This window comes from Anolis carolinensis, chromosome 3 (assembly GCF_035594765.1).
Source record: "Anolis carolinensis isolate JA03-04 chromosome 3, rAnoCar3.1.pri, whole genome shotgun sequence".
Taxonomy (NCBI): domain Eukaryota; kingdom Metazoa; phylum Chordata; class Lepidosauria; order Squamata; family Dactyloidae; genus Anolis; species Anolis carolinensis.
This window is the reverse complement of record NC_085843.1, coordinates 31,195,373-31,211,666: the sequence shown is the minus strand read 5'-3', so window position 1 is coordinate 31,211,666 and position 16,294 is coordinate 31,195,373. Positions and strand designations below refer to the sequence as shown.

The window sequence follows — 16,294 nt, the reverse complement described above, 5'->3', positions numbered from 1 at the left end:
CAGATTCAACCAGCAATTGCTCAAAACTATTCTGGGGGTAAAATCCAAAAAGAACCCTAACGTTGAGCACTATGCTGCTGTGTGGGCATACTCTGCCATAGACTTGCCTCATTTCAGAGATCCTCAGGCTCTCTCCAGCACTCAATTGATTGGTCTGCCATTTTATAACAGGATTGCCAGTTTACTATGCCACTGTATATAAGGCAACTTGAGCATCCATAGATTTTGATACTTAAGGGTGATCCTGGAACCTAACCACAGGAGATAACAAGAGCCCACTGATAACAAGAGCCCACTAGGAAGCAAATTCTACTGAATTCAATGGGACAATTCAGCACAAACATGTAAGCTCACATTACAAAAACTGCTTTTGACTTGCTAGTATGCACTGAAGTCAGAACAGTACATGCACTAAACTTGTGATAAACTGAAGACATAAGTGTCCTTGACTGGTAATTAAACATTTCTATTCATCAAATTATTTTGTTTCACATTTAAACACCTTTACAAAATACTTGACAAAATTTTAGTATCAGAGCTCAGGTTTAATATCAACTCAGAAAAACCACTCAAATAAATGTTGTCTAAAGACTTACATGTCAGTGTTTCCATAGAACAGAGGAACTACAAAGATAAGTCATCAGCAGATTAAGGATTCACAAAGAACCTAACCAATAAAACTGCTAAAAAGACAGTGATCAAAATTTAAGTGGCCATTCCCTGTATCGTTTCACAATTTAAATAACATGTGGTCAACTTTTTACCACAAACACTCCTGATGTCCACTGTTTTGCACAGAGGTGTCAAAGTATTTTTAGTGACTTAAGAGACATTACCATTTATACAGAGAGAGATGGAATAAAAGCCAATTTTAGATTTCCCAATCTCCAAGGAATAACAAATCACTGCTTGTTTATTTAGTTGCTGGAAAATATTTTTTTGTTTAAACAGATTGTATGGCTGAAAATATTCTGTGCATTTAAATAAATTGCATAACATCTGAAGTGTATGGGAAACTATTGCTCTTGCCAAGTCCCATATAATAAGAGTGTCCACTATGGACCACATTTCCCCTATGTTTATTAACATACATTAAATCAATTTGCATGTATTTAAATAATATGCAATATCCAGATGTATGTCAGGTTATGAGCCTACAATGCAGCTATGTGAGCACAGTGGAAGTTTTCTGTACCTATGGAACAAAATAAAATTAAAAGCAAATTACAAACCAAGTAATTTATCATTTACAGACTATGCATTCATGTATGCTACTATAAAAGATAATGTTTCTGGAAGACAGACACAAGCATGTTACAACCATCCAAAGAAAGGACAAAAAAGCTGAACTGGAAGGATATGAATGTGTGTTGGGGGCAGGGGAAAACAAACACATCATCAACTTCCTAAGTACACAGTAACTCTTCAGGGAATAATCACAAGGAGCAGGCTTGCTGTCTTCTAGAAACCTGCTTTTAACATAGACATCTGTACTGAAGAATGCTCTCTAGTTGAAGATAAAGGAACATTCCCCCCATAGTTCATTGTTTAATTACATACTTGGCTTGGAATGGCCTGCTTTTCTCCTCACTTATTTGATTGCTTTTCATACTTCTCCTTGGTGTTCTGCCTTCTGTTCCTGTTTCGATGCCTAGGAGGAGAAGAGCTGACTCTTCTCCTAGACCGAAAGCTGGGTGTATAAGGATATGATCTGTGCCTCTTTGGTTTGGTTTCTTCCCCGCTCTGCTTTGGCTCAGATTCCTTATCATCTTCCTGATGCTTTTGTCCCTGGTCTTGCTCTTTTGAGGAGTGCAATGTGTTCTTAATAGTATTGATGAGAAACCTTTTATTTGTGCTGGCAAGAGGGCACTTCATCCTGCAGAAACATTAGGAAAAACAACAACATATAAATAGGTTAATGCGAACAAAATAACCAAATAAATGCCATGAATATCTAAATCAGATAGCTCAATTTGTCATGTTTTGGCTTTCCTTGTATGCCACCTAGTGTAGACTTGCAGTATGGAAAGAAACAGCCAAGATGTGTACACTTTCTTACAGGTCTAAAAGCAACTATTTAATTGTCATATTCCTTTTTTAAAAGGGGGTGGAAGTTACATAATGTAGCGATGTTTTTGGTATGTACACAAATACAATTATGATTACACATCTGCAACTATGGTAAAGAATTGTGTAGTATTCCATTTGGTTGAAAACTACGAATGGCTGGGGCAAGAACTTGCCGTTTCAAATAGGAGGACCACAGGTCAGTGGTAGCATACATTTTTGGCCTACATATAGTCTCAGGTTCGTCTCCTGATCCCTCCAGCAGGGCTAAGAGAGATCTCTAGAAGTCACTGTGAGCTAAAGTAGACCAGGCTAGATGGACCAGAAACTTGATAGAAATTACAACTTCAGATAGATTTGCACTATTTGAAATATCTAAAGTATGAAGTTATCCACATTCCATAGCACTAAGCAGCTGTCAAATATTAAAAGGAATGTTTTGTGCATCATTTAAGCAATTCTGATGTAAGCAGGGTCCCACTAATGTTGAACCTGTGAGAAGTGCCACCTGTTCATTCTCAGAGATTAAACCATTTGGGAAAAGGAAAGACATAGGTAGCAGTGGGCATAATGGAAGCCCTGGAAGATCTGGCTTCCATTTTGGGTCTGCTATTTTTTGTGCATGCTGACGTCAATTCTGACCTATGGCCTATGATGATTCTTATTCTATGAATAAGAACTCTCCTAAAACTTCTCTTATTAACAGTCCTCTTTACTCCTACAATCTTTACTGAGTCAATGCACAATGTAATATAGTCTTCTGCTTTGCCCACTATTACTGTATTTTCTAATAAATCATGCTTTATCATTATATGTATGACAGCAGGATCTACAAATCCAATAATTCCTGGTTAGCAAACCAGTTTTTTGGGGCCCTCTAAAAATAAGCTTTGTCGGCACTTCCATGAATGCCTTTCCTGTCTCATAAGAGCTTGAGAGCACAAGGATTTCAAGGGGAAGTGGCAGAGTTCAATACCTTGAGTGACAAATGCCAGGATGCTCGGTTGCTATATTAGTTTAAGTAACACAGGAACATTTTATTATTATCTATTTATTTCTATCCCGCTTTTCTCCCAGATCGGGACTCAAAGCGGTGAACAACATGTAAACAAAAACATTACAACCATAAAAATAAACATAGTAATCAAACCACAACATCTCATGAAAAGTTATAAAACTTGCAACAACATAATAAATAACATTGTGAAGAAATACCTTACCAAAAATATGTCTGGATTTCAAGAGCATACTTAAGAAATATGCCCTATCAACAGACCTAGAAAGACCTGATTCCCAGTACACTCTCCCAGCATTTGCAATAAGAAATTATCCTTCACTCTCTGTCCTCCCTACATCCTGCTGCATCACCAGAAACTGTGTTCTGGAAGTATTTTCCAATCTTCCATCCCAGATTCTGAAATCATCCAGAGGCTGCGGGAATGTATGGGGAAAATGGGTTTTTCTGGATATGCCTTCCATAAGTACTTCACTGATCCTGGACAAAATATTTTAAACAAGTGTGCTGTATAAACAGATGCTGCAGTTAATGGCCTATGAGCATCACTACATAGGAAAAAGGGTACTTTATGAACGCAATTGTGTTATCACCTATTTTAATTGAATTCTTGCACATGTGCTTAATAGGAATTGCTACCACTAGATAGGTTAGGTCCAATGAATCAGTGGTTAAATGGCAAGACCCTATGTAAAACCCACTGAGGGTTGTTGGGACTAACAACAACACTTAGGTCTCTAAAATAATTCTTACTTGGTCCAATGAGGCTTATCTGCTCCAAATGTGTTTAAGGATGTTATTCCACGGGTGGAAGGGAAGCTGGGGAAAGCATTTGGAAGAGTGGGGACTCATCTTACTCCAGCAAGGTCCATCTTTGGGCATGGTCAGCCATCCCATGTCCTTCCCACATATTCTTCCCGCTTCTCCCATTTCTTCAATCCTGAAAACGGAGTCTTCTCTCCATTTTTCACACGCTGGCAAGACAGATTCCCATGGACAGCTACTAGAAGTGGCCGTGCGTCATGGGACAGCCTCCGTGGGACTCCATTTTGCTAGCGTGAGACAACAGAGAGAGAAGGGAGGGAGGCACTTGCATGGGATAAGGTCCTAAGACTGCATCCTCGGTCATTATTTCTTTAACCTGTTTATATTTTAGAAAAGCAGCACATAGTTTGAAGAACTTACCAGCCCATGGCCCCCATAGTTTCTGCTCTTGTTTTCCCACGCTTAGCCTCTGTAAGAAGTTCTTCCACTGCTTTCCTAAATGTAAATATGAGAAAAGCATTTCATTTGATCAATTCTTGAATGTCCTTGAAATATAGGCACATTTACTTATTTCTGTTGTTCACTAAGAACACTAGTGCAAACTACTGACCCATCCCAGGCTCATTAAAGTCACTTTCCCAAATAAAACTGTAAGGATTAAAGTAATGCACGCTCAATTCATCATTTGTATCTTTAACAGCCTCAATCTCATGACTCACTGAACAAATACAGAAGATAATTGCTTTTTACAAAAGACAAAAGGGGATTGATGGTAATTGATCCGGAATGGAAATAATACTGGCACCAATGAAAATGTGTGAAAAGGTGATGTCACTCCAATTTGACTTTTAACAAAACTTACTTTGAAATTGAAACACTGCAACATTACATTTTCTTAAGTTCATAGTCAATCTAGATCTATTAACTTTATTTTAAGTGCTGATGCCTTGTTCACTGTAAATGGAAAAATAAAATACAGGCCATAAATGATGATTACAAATGCTCAGACTTTGGGTTTTTAAGAAAATTACATTTGGGATACCCTATCAGCATTTTTCCCCATCACCTTATTCACAACTGTTCAGTGACAAAGGATCTGAATTATGTTTGAATTCTAGTGACCTGGGAAATTCTAATAACCTCACATAGAAAACTAATTTTTTTGCTAATATGGATAACTAGAGGGACATGAAGTATTTACTGGATTACTATTTTTACCACAGAACAGTCACATGTTTTCTCACCAAGAATGTATGTATTTGTTACTGCACTAAAACTGCTAATGTAAAGAAAATTTCCTCCAGTATATTATATTATATATGCACTGACAATCTCCCCTAGGGGCCTGAAAACTCAGCTTACAGACCAAATCATCACAGTACATAACAATTTAAGAGCCAGTTTGTTGTTGTACTATATCATGAAATCAAAACGTGCTTAACTGATATTGTTACTTTTGAACTTTTCATTGTATTTTATCTTTTCAAGAGCAGTCTTAAATAATTTTAAGACTCTCACTAAGTTAACCCATTTTAATGTTGACTTTTTGTATGTGTTTAACTGTACTATTTTTACATTGTGAGTCACCTTGAATCCCAATTGTGGGAGAACGTGGGATAGAAATACATGAAAAAAGAATAGATGTGCTTAAAATACCCAGTACTGAAAAGATGCAAAATATTGTTATTTTGGCAAAAACATTAACAAAAATAGACTGTCACATTGGTTGCATACACATTAATGCCCAGATAAATTCTGGTTTTGAATTGAATCCATTTATGTACTATTTTAGGATCTCATTGATCTCAGATTAAGCATATCTGTTTCTGTAGGTCTTAAATTTGGTTGAAGAACATATTGACACAAATAACACCAAGAAATAACCAAATGTAAGTCCAGAATAACATTGTGTAGAAACACAAACCAGATTTACTTAAAATAAAATCCCAAATTATGACAATTCCCCAGAGCACTGTTAAATCCATTTTCACAAACTGGAAAGAATATGGCTCAGTCACCATTTTGCCTAGAGAAGGCCTTCCACCAAAACAAAATGAATGTCTTAGGGGTGCATTAGTCACAGAAGCAAACAAATGGTAATTCTGAAGTAGTTGGCGAGATCTGTAGCTGAGATAGGAGAAATGGGACAACCATTATCCAGATGCTTAAAATCATAGAGCTGGAAGAGACTACAATGACCATAGAGTCCACTCCCCTGTCATGAAGGAACACTCAATCCAAGCACTCCCGGCCGATGGCCATCTGGTTTCTGCTCAGAGGAGACTCCACCATGCTACGAGGTAGCATATTCCACTTTCAAATAGCTCTTACTATCAGGAAGTTCTTCCTAATGTTTAAGTGGAATCCATTGCTCTGTGTCCTGGTCTCTAGCAGAAAACAAACTTGGGACTTCTTTCATTTTTTTAACATGGTTACCATGTTCCCCTCAGTCTTCTTTTCTCCAAGCTAAACATACCAAGCTCCCTAAACCCTCCTTATGGGGCCTGGCTTCCAGACTTTTGATCATTTTGGTCACCTTTCTCTAGATACATTTTAGCTTGTCGATGGCTTTTTTGCATTGTTGTGCCTAGAATTGGACATAGCATTTCAGGTCTGACCAAAGCAGAATACACTGGGGCTATGACTTCCCTCAATCTAGACACATTACTCCTATTGATGCAGTCTAGAATTGCGCTAGCTTTTCTAGCTGCAGCACCACACTGTTGACTCATGTTCAGCTTGCAGCCTAAGATTCCATGTACTGTTTTCAAGCCAGATGTCACCCATCTTATATCTGTGCATTTCATTTTTATTTTTCATTTTCATTTTTATTAAGAGTAGTATATTTACCCGTTGAACATTTCTCCCTGCATCCATCACTGTGAGTGATATACACAAGTGTATGTCCACTTTACACCAGTGGATGTCTTTTTTAGTCATTGCAGAAGTTGGTATTTTTTTCAAGACCTCATGATGACCAAAGTCTCTTAGTCTCACACTTCAGCTATGACAGCCCCTCTATGACTATTCTGTGGGTGATGGAGAGCACAGAAGATTGAAGAAGTGTCTGGTTATCTCCAAACCAGATGCAAAATAACATTTATGAGCCAGAGGACACCAGACCTGCAGTGAATCATGGTGGTAGAAGAACATATCGTGGGGATGTTCTAGAAACTGGGAAATTGCCGTATATACTCATGTATAAGTCGACTTCACGTATAATGTCGAGGATCATTCTGTAAAGAGGGAAAAGCACCAATGCCATCTCAGGGGGCAGCCTTACTGCTGCCGTTTTCCCATCCAAGCTTTCAAAAAGGCCAGAAGTGACACCTCAGCAGAGAGAGTAGAGAGGGTTGGTGCTTCTTTCAAGTTATTCTGGAAAGGGTTAAACCCTTACCTTTCACCACTTATCTATTCAGAGAGGAGAATGCTTTCTTTTTTGATAAAGGTTAAGATATAAGTACTCACATTGGTCCATGGATAATCAAACCAGATTGTTTGGGTTGCTTTTTAAACTAAAATTTCTAGACTTATACATGAATATATAAGGTACTCAGGACTGAAGGGAAGATAGATGGAGCCAAACATAGGACAAGCTTGCTTCAGGAACCTGGGATTTGGGCAGAGATTCACCTCTATATGGACAATCATCCTAAATACCAAACCACAACAACACTGTGATGGTAACAACAAAAACCTAATGTCTTAGAATGGCTCCATCAAGGCCCAGTTCTTGAATCTAATTAAAAACCCGTAGCAAGACCTAAGAGTGGCTCAACAAAGGTCACCTTCCTACCTAAATCATGTTACACCACTCACAGAATGAGGAAATAAGAAATCTTATTCTGGCAGTTAAGGCAATGTTCCCAATCACTTCCAAGCGATGCCAAAATTGCTGTTCTGGCAACAAATTACAAAAAATCTTATGAACCTGAATTCAGTATGCAATCCTATATTTCACTGAGTTGTTATTGTGTTCCTTCTAGTCATTTTCAACCAATGGAAATCCTAGGGCAGTGATGGCGAACCTTTTAGAGAGTGAGTGCCCAACCAGTGTACTACTCTAAGGGCCCTTCCACACAGCTCTATATCCCAGAATATCATAGCAGAAAATCCCACAGTATTTGAGTGTAGACTCAGATAACCCAGTTCAAAGCAGATACTGTGGGATTTTCTGCCTTGATATTCTGGGATATCGGGCTGTGGGGAAGGGCCCTAAAAGCAATTTTGGCTATTACTTGTCCAGTGGTCAGGAATTCCCTAAGGCAGGCCTGACCTAAGGCAAACCCATCACAGGGCTTTCTATGCAAGATTTGTTCAGAAGAGGGCTTGTCTTTGCTTTACTCTGAGGCTGAGAATGTGTGATTTATCCAGGGTCATCCAGTGGGTTTCCATGGTTGAGTGGAGATTTAAAATCTGATCTCCAGACTCATAGTGCAATGCTCAAACCACTATAGTTTGGTGATGTTCATGGACAGAGAAGGCCTTGTTCAAGTTGGTTTTATAGCATATTTTAACTAGAAACTACTGCTGCGTTTTTATTGAATATTTTATTTAAATTGAGTTGGGTTTTTTTTGTTAATTTCTGTTAAGTGTTGTTTTATATCAATTGGTGTTGTTACTGATATTTATAAATGCTGATGTATTTTATGTGTTTGTATGGCATCATTATGTGCTGCTCTGTAAGGCGTCCTGAGTCCCTTTTGGGAGATGGTGGCGGGATATAAATAAAGTTGTTGTTGTTGTTATTGTAGAATTACAAATCCTATGACATCACAGCAGTTAAAGTGATGTCACACTACATTAATGTGACATTGCAAATACATCTCAAGCCACAACTATGAGCTTTCTTTTAAGTAGAAGTGGGGAACTGTGCTCTTCTTCTTCCCAGGGTATAACTTCACTGCAGAGTTAATGCAGTTTGACACTTAAACTGCCATGGCTCAATGCGATCGGATCATGGGAGTTGTGGTTTTGCAAGGTCTTCTTTGCCAAAGAGTGTGGTTTTTATAAATGCACCTCCACCTATACCCAGCCACTGCACTTTATTACTGGCCCATCTTATTAGTGACCTTGCAATAAATTGCACATGTATAATTTATTGCCTTGTCTCCAATTTGTGAACACACCCATTATTATATTATATAAAGTTATGGGTATTACATTATGTTTTTTGTTTATTCTATTTTAACTGTGTTGTCGGGCTTGGCCCCATGTAAGCTGCCCCGAGTCCTCGAGGGGAGATGGTGGCGGGATATAAAAATAAAGTTGTTGTTGTTATTATTATTATTATTATTATTATTATTATTATTATTATTATATTGGTTATTGGTTGTTGTTGAGAACAACACTAACATCAGGACAGTAAATAAAGAACAACACTCTGAAAACTGAGGAATTCCAGACATGAAACAGGGCCAGCTAACACCTCCCAACAAAGGATCCAAACAGGCAGGAATCAACCAGGCCTTGAAGGTGCAAGGCTTTTCAATGCTAACCAAGGCAATTAATTGCAGCATTCACACTTGCCTCCAACAGACAAGAGTTCTTTCTCCCACCCTGGACCTTCCACAGATAGATAAATCTCCCTTGCTTAGTTTCCAATATACCCCACAATCTCTAAGGATGGCTACCATAGATGTAGGTGAAACGTCAGGAGAGAATGCTTCTGGAATATAGCCATACAGCCCAGAATCCTTACAGCGACCAGTGATTCCGGCTATAAAAGCCTTCAACAACACAATGGTTTTAAATGTTGATCTAATGTGGGATTTGGTTGGCTTGTTTATTGTATTTGTATCTATTGTTTTTCAAGGCACAGAATGGTTGCCCTTTTGTCTGTTGGAATCTGCCCTGTGTTTCCTTGGGGCGGAATACAAATAAAGCTTATTATTATTATTATTATTATTATTCAAGAGTGCTTAGGGCCTCGCCAAACTACAACCTCTACGATTCCCTAGCCTTGATCCATAGCAGTTTAAGTGATGTCAAACCACACTAATTCTACAGTGAAGATATGCACCTTCAGAGTTGTGTGAGTACCTTCCTCCTGAAACATCCCCTACAACATCTACCATTCGATAGTGGTCTTCAGACTAAGTACGAACCGGGGCAGACCCTGCTTTGCTTCCAAGATCTAATGGGATAAATATAATGATAATAATGCGATGCGGTCCCTTTAAGATTCCGAGGCCCTAAAAAGACAAGGCCACTGGGAAGCCTGTGGGACCTTCTTCCTGGTGTTCACAGACAGTCAAGGCCAAATCCCTCGGCTGCCAAGGGAGCAGCAAAAGCCAGGTTTTCCCTGCAGCGCCTGCCCCTTCCTCCCCGCAGGCCTCACCCACCTCTCCAGCTCCGCGTCTTCCGCCATGGCGGCGGTCGGGGACTGAGGGGCTTCCGCTCGCTCTGGCTCTCACTCTCGCTCGCTTTCTCAGGCCGCCGCCATCATGGCTCTCTTTCTCGCTGCTGCCTGCGACGCAGCAGCCAATGGGAGGCGGAGCTCGCGACGAGGCCAAACAGCCGCTCGCGAGGACCCAGGAAAGGGGCGGGGCCTCTTGGCTGAAGAAGCCCCGCCCACAGCGCCGCCTGCGCCTGAAGTTCTTCTCAGGGCGGGCAGGCCTCTTTCTCAGCTCCCCTGGAGGAGCGCCAATAACAATAACAACACATCATTATTATCATTATTATTATAATCATCATCATCATTATTATTTATGTGTTGCCTGCTTTCCCTCATCTTTTAAGGTAGGTTAGTTGAATGCTCAAACTTTTATACAGTGGCACTTCTTTCACAAGCCAGTAAGGTAATGCTCAAGATCCTGCAAGTTTTGTTGTTTATTCATTCAGTCGCTTCCGACTCTTCGTGACCTCATGGAACAGCCCACGCCAGAGCTGCCTGTCGGCCGTCGCCACCCCCAGTTCCTTCAAGGTCAAGCCAGTCACTTCAAGGATAACATCCATCCATCTTGCCCTTGGTCGGCCCCTCATCCTTTTTTCTTCCATTTTTCCCAACATCAGTATCTTCTCCAAGCTTTCCTGTCTTCTCATTATGTAGCCAAAGTACTTCATCTTTGCCTCTAATATCCTTCCCTCCAGTGAGCAGCCGGGCATTATTTCCTGGAGTATGGACTGGTTGGATCTTGCGATCCAAGGCACTCTCAGATTTTTCCTCCAACACCACAGTTCAAAAGTCTATCTTCCTTCGCTCAGCCTTCCTTATGGCCCAGCTCTCACATTCATAGGTTACTACGGGGAATACCATTGCTTTAACTATATGGACCTTTGTTGCCAATCTTCACGCCTAGAAATGCAAAGTCTGTCACTGCCTCCACATTTTCTCCCTCTCTTTGCCAGTTATCAGTCAGTCTGGTTGCCATAAGCAGTTTGTAAATAAATATAAATACTACTACTACTACTACTACTACTAATAATAATAATAATAAATAGTATATTAAAACATGATGCACCTTTGTGACTTTTGACCCACCCTGTATAAAACATAAGGCTATTAAAATAGGTAAAGGTAAAGGTTTCCCCTGACGTTAAGTCCAGTCATGTCTGACTCTGGGGGTTGGTGCTCATCTCCATTTCTAATCTAAAGAGCCGGTGTTGTCCGTAGACACCTCCAAGGTCATGTGGCTGGCATAACTGCATGGAGCACTGTTACCTTCCCGCCGGAGCGGTACCTATTGATCTACTCACATTGGCATGTTTGGCAGGAGCTGGAGCTAACAGCGGCCGCTCCCGCCGCTCCCAGGGTTTGAACCTGGGTGTTGTGACTGCGCCTTCGGGGATTATGGTTGATGGTGATGGGATTTGAAGAGGAAGAAAAAACTCTCGTGATGAGGGTTCACTGGAGGAGTTGCGCAGGAAGCGACTTAGAGAGCTATATGGGGGATCTTCTGAGGAAGATTCAGATGGGGAGTTTGGGAAAATGGATGCTGAGGAACAGGTGGTGGCTGGGGAAGTGGGCACTGAATGGGCACAGCCACCGGAGATGTCTGGGGATTTGGGGCCTATGGATACTACTGAACCTGGGGTTTCTGCAGGAGCTGATCCCACTTGGGATGCTTGGAGAAGGGAGGATGGTTCTTTAAGTGTTCATGGGGCTAAGTGTGGGCAGGATGATTGGGACTCCGACGAATTGCTAGGTACTCCAGATCCACGAGCTCTAGCTGTGTGGAGTTCGGACTCTGAGTAGATTTGGGACACCTGGTGTTTGGGTGTGAGTGTTTGGTCACCCAGGAGGAAGGGGAATAAAATGGGAATGTTTGGCCACTGCACTTTGCGTGTGGCAAGGTGTTGCTGAGGCGCCATTGGGATCTCTGTGTTTCCGTGAAGACTGGACTTGGACTGTGATTCGGATGTAAGTTATATGGGACTGCTCTGCAGCAGAGGGATGGAACTGTGTGGGTTTCCCTGGACTGCATTCTGATTACTATTTCTAGCTGCTGATACCATCTGGCTTGGCTCTCGCTGTGTCTTATTGTGGACCTGGTTTGGATGACTGCACCCTCTTCGGACTTTGGATTGAATTTGACCTGGCTTCTGTCTACGCCCTCTGACTGACGACTACTCCCGGCTTCTGACTACTGGTTTGCCTTTTGGAATTTGCTGCTGCCTCCTGACCTGACCTTGGATTCTCCTGACGACGGCTATTCATCATCCCTTTGAAGCTTTCGGCTTTATCTGCACCGTGGAAGCAGTTTACTGCTCTTCTAGTTTGTTTGTTTTCAAGCCAGTTTGCTATTTTTCTTTTGGGAACTGTCCCTTTAAATCCGCAGAGCCGGCTGTCTGTTTTCAGAAACGGTTTGAAGCCAAAAGAGGCTTTTGCACTTTCAGTTATACTCTGCAGCTTCTGGAAGGTTTCAAGCCTTCGTTTATTTTGCATATTTTCTTGCAGTCAACTCTATTTGTTCTCCAAAGCTGAATTGAAGCGTCTTTTAGTTTTTATTGAATGCCAGCATGGGAAAATAGCGTGGCTTGTTTTTGAGTTATTTTTGTCCAAACTACTCTTGAAACACTGATAAGTGAAGTGTTTCAAGGATACTTTCTGTGTTTATGTTATTTTTGGCTTATCTTCGGAATAAACTCTGTTTTGTTTGTTAACTGGCGTCTGACTCTTGACGCTGGGACCTTTCAGTCTCCAGCTCAGTGCTTTAACGCACTTCGCCACCGGGGCTCCTATTAAAATACATCTATTATATTCAAACACATGAAACAAAGATTAAAACACATTAAAGTCATGTGCATCTGTATTTTAAGGTGTCCTTAGAGGTTTCCTTCTATGCCAACCTTAAAAACTGTGGCATAGATACTGAGAACTGGGAAGCCCTGGCCCTTGAGCGCTCTCATTGGAGGTCAGCTGTGACCAGCAGTGATGCGGAGTTCGAAGAGGCACGAATGGAGAGCTTAAGGGAGAAACGTGCCAAGAGGAGCATCGAGCCAACCCTGACCGGGACTGCCTTCCACCTGAAAACCAATGTCCTCACTGCGGGAGAACATGCAGATCAAGAATAGGTCTCTTCAGCCATCTACGGACACACCCCCAAGATGGAAGACAATCATCCTCAAACTACGAGGGATCGCCTAAGTAAGTAAGTAAGTAAGCCATCATCTTGAGAAACCAGATTTTACCTGAGGTTGCTGTTCAGCAATCCTAACAAGCAAAATCAAGGATGCATCTACACTGTAGAATTAATGCAGTTTGACGCGTCCTTTAACTGCTATGGTTCAATGCTATGGCATGAGAACTGTAGTTTTGCAAGGTCTTGAGGCTTCTCTGCCAAAGAGAGCTGGTGCTTCACCATACTATAGATCCCAGGATTCCATAGCTTTGAGACATGGCAAGTAAAATGGTGTCAAACTGCATTGATGTAGATGCAGTGTAGATGCACCCCAAGGCAAAGAGTTCTGGCTTGTTTACATAACACAGTTTTAGTGTTGCCTTAGTACTTTCAGTGCCATAGCTGCATCCTCAGGACGGCTGGAGTTTGTGATTTAGTGAAACTTTATTCTAAATTCCTCTCCATAAACTGCAAATTCTAAGAGTCCATAGGGTATCAAAATAATAATTCAATCTGTTGTTGCTACTACCTATCCCTATCCAAAATGCTTGGGATGAGAAGTATTTGCCAATTGGATTTTTTAATTTTTAATTTAATAGCAATAATATTAGTAACAACAACAACAACAAAAATAAATAGTCATGTATCTATGCAGGTATCTCACAATAATAATAATAATAATAATAATAATAATAATAATAATAATAATAATAATTGTACATATACAGATATTCAATCATCATCATTATGTACATACACATATCCAATAATACTAATACTAATTACTAAAAATAATAATACAATCATGTACGCATACAAGTATCCCAAGATCCCATTATTATTGTTGCTGTTATGTTGTATTCTGGGATACTTGAATACATAAATGATGAAATATGTTTTATATGGAGCCCAAGTCTAAACAAGAAATCCATGCTGTTTCATATATATCTGATACATATACTTAAGGTAATTTTATGCACACTGTTTTTAATAATTGTGTGCATGAGGCATGGCTTGTTTACACCAAACTGCCAGAAAGCATAGATATCACTATCTTAGCCACCAATGAGGTCAGTTTTTGATTTTGGAGTATTTTGAAATTCTGGGTAAGGAAACTGTATTATTATGTCCTACCTTGCCCTCTCCATGGATCAAGGTGGAGAACAACATATTAAAATATAACATATACCATCAGTAGCAACATAAAACGGATGTGTATAACTAGCAGTTAAAGTGGAATCATAATATTACAATGTTGTAGTATGTACAGGAAAGCTTGGAGAAGAGAATGATGCTGGGGAAAATGGAAGGAAAAAGGAAGAGGGGCCGCCCAAGGGCAAGATGGATGGATGGATGGTATCCTTGAAGTGACTGGCTTGATTTTGAAGGAGCTGGGAGTGGTGACGGCCAACAGGAAGCTCGGGTGTGGGCTGGTCCATAAGGTCACGAAGAGTCGGAAGCGACTGAACGAATAAACAACAAAATATGTATCCACTCAGTGAAGCCTCCTTTTTGTTGATGATACCTTTATTAAACAACAAAAACTTTAAAATAGAAAGCAATATATAAGGAGAAATTAGATACACTACGAAACAGAGTAAACTGCAAGTGTAAATAACTACACTATAAACTACAATACAATAAGCAAAATGGGAAAAAGAAATGTGACTTCCAGCTTCCCAGCTAATGGTTACAATTGCCTGCTTCTTCTAATTTTATAATATAAATCCAGTTCTACATATTTGTTAATGCCTACTATTCTTCAAATCCTAGTATTGTTAATCTCCCCAAGTAGTTTCTCAAAAATACAATTGTCATTTTTTTTGTGCAAAGTAGTTATTTCTCTTTAACCAAAATGGCCTATTTGTTATCCCTGCCAAGTCACATAATGTTACCAACCAATCTTCTTGTGATGGGATATTTCCATATATTTGTATATTTCCATTTCTGTACCTAAATCAGCCTGGCAGCTGTAATCATGTACTGCAAGATTATAACATTATTCCCGATCAGAAAAGTTCTGAGTTCAGCTGGATTTTAAATTTCAAAATGTTCTTCATCAATTGACATGTCTGAGACGCAAATTATGAGCTCTGCATAGCACTGTAGCAAGTTTCCTGAGCCTGTAATCTTTGCTCCATACTCTATGGAGCTCCATTCAACTCTATGGAGTATAATTACTAAATTATTTCATAGAGGATTGTGTTGTGTCATTTTTTAGGTCTGAGAATACAGCTCTAAAGCACAGATTGTAATCTAATATAACTCACATGGTGTGTTTAAACCTACAGGATATAATACAGAAAAACAGATGATTTCGGATGTGTGTGTGCACATCCCAAAACTATAAGGTATCTCTAAGGGTTCTCTTTGTTATATCCTATAGGTGTTATATCCTATAAGGGTGCATCTACATTTTAAAATTAACACAATTTAACACCACTTTATCTGGCATGGCTCCATGTGATGAAATCATGGGAGTTGTAGATTTACAAGTCTTTGCCCTTCTCTGCCAAAGAGTGCTGGTACTTCACTAGACTACAAAATCCAGGATTCTATAGCATTGAGTGTTGGTAATTTAAGAGATGTCACACAGCATTCATTCTACAAATTGAGATGTACCCCAGGACTTGGAAAGGCAACTTATGAAGGAAGAAGACAAGATTATGTCATACAAGTTAAACAGATATTGTGATAAAATGCGAAGCGTGGGAAGTTATAGCACTGACTACTAAAGTTACGTTTGCCCACGCCATATTTCCCTTTTCCATAGATAATTGTGAAAGCTGGACAATGAAGAAAGCTGATTTGAGATGTGGTGTTGGAGAAGAGTTCCAATTATCCTTTTTAACAGCCTCAAATTCTGCAGGAAGCAGAAGCTGGA

General features: G+C 40.0%; 1 protein-coding gene across 1 annotated transcript; it reads right to left on the bottom strand.

Moving 5' to 3' along the window:
• Positions 1-524: 524 nt before the first annotated feature.
• LOC100553792 (uncharacterized) lies at positions 525-10,368 on the bottom strand. Its single transcript, XM_003225512.4, has 3 exons — positions 10,192-10,368; positions 4,268-4,342; positions 525-1,876 (listed from the first exon to the last, which is right to left on the bottom strand). The coding sequence occupies exons 1-3, from the start codon at positions 10,215-10,217 to the stop codon at positions 1,588-1,590; spliced, it is 390 nt and encodes a 129-aa protein (XP_003225560.1). The 5' UTR covers positions 10,218-10,368; the 3' UTR covers positions 525-1,587.
• Positions 10,369-16,294: the final 5,926 nt, after the last annotated feature.

Coding starts and splice junctions, on each gene's coding strand:
- LOC100553792 (XM_003225512.4), bottom strand. CDS start 10,217: ATGGCGGAAGACGCGGAGCTGGAGAG. Junction 4,343..10,191: donor GAAGACGCGGAGCTGGAGAG/GTGGGTGAGGCC, acceptor ATTTACATTTAG/GAAAGCAGTGGAAGAACTTC. Junction 1,877..4,267: donor ACTATGGGGGCCATGGGCTG/GTAAGTTCTTCA, acceptor ATGTTTCTGCAG/GATGAAGTGCCCTCTTGCCA.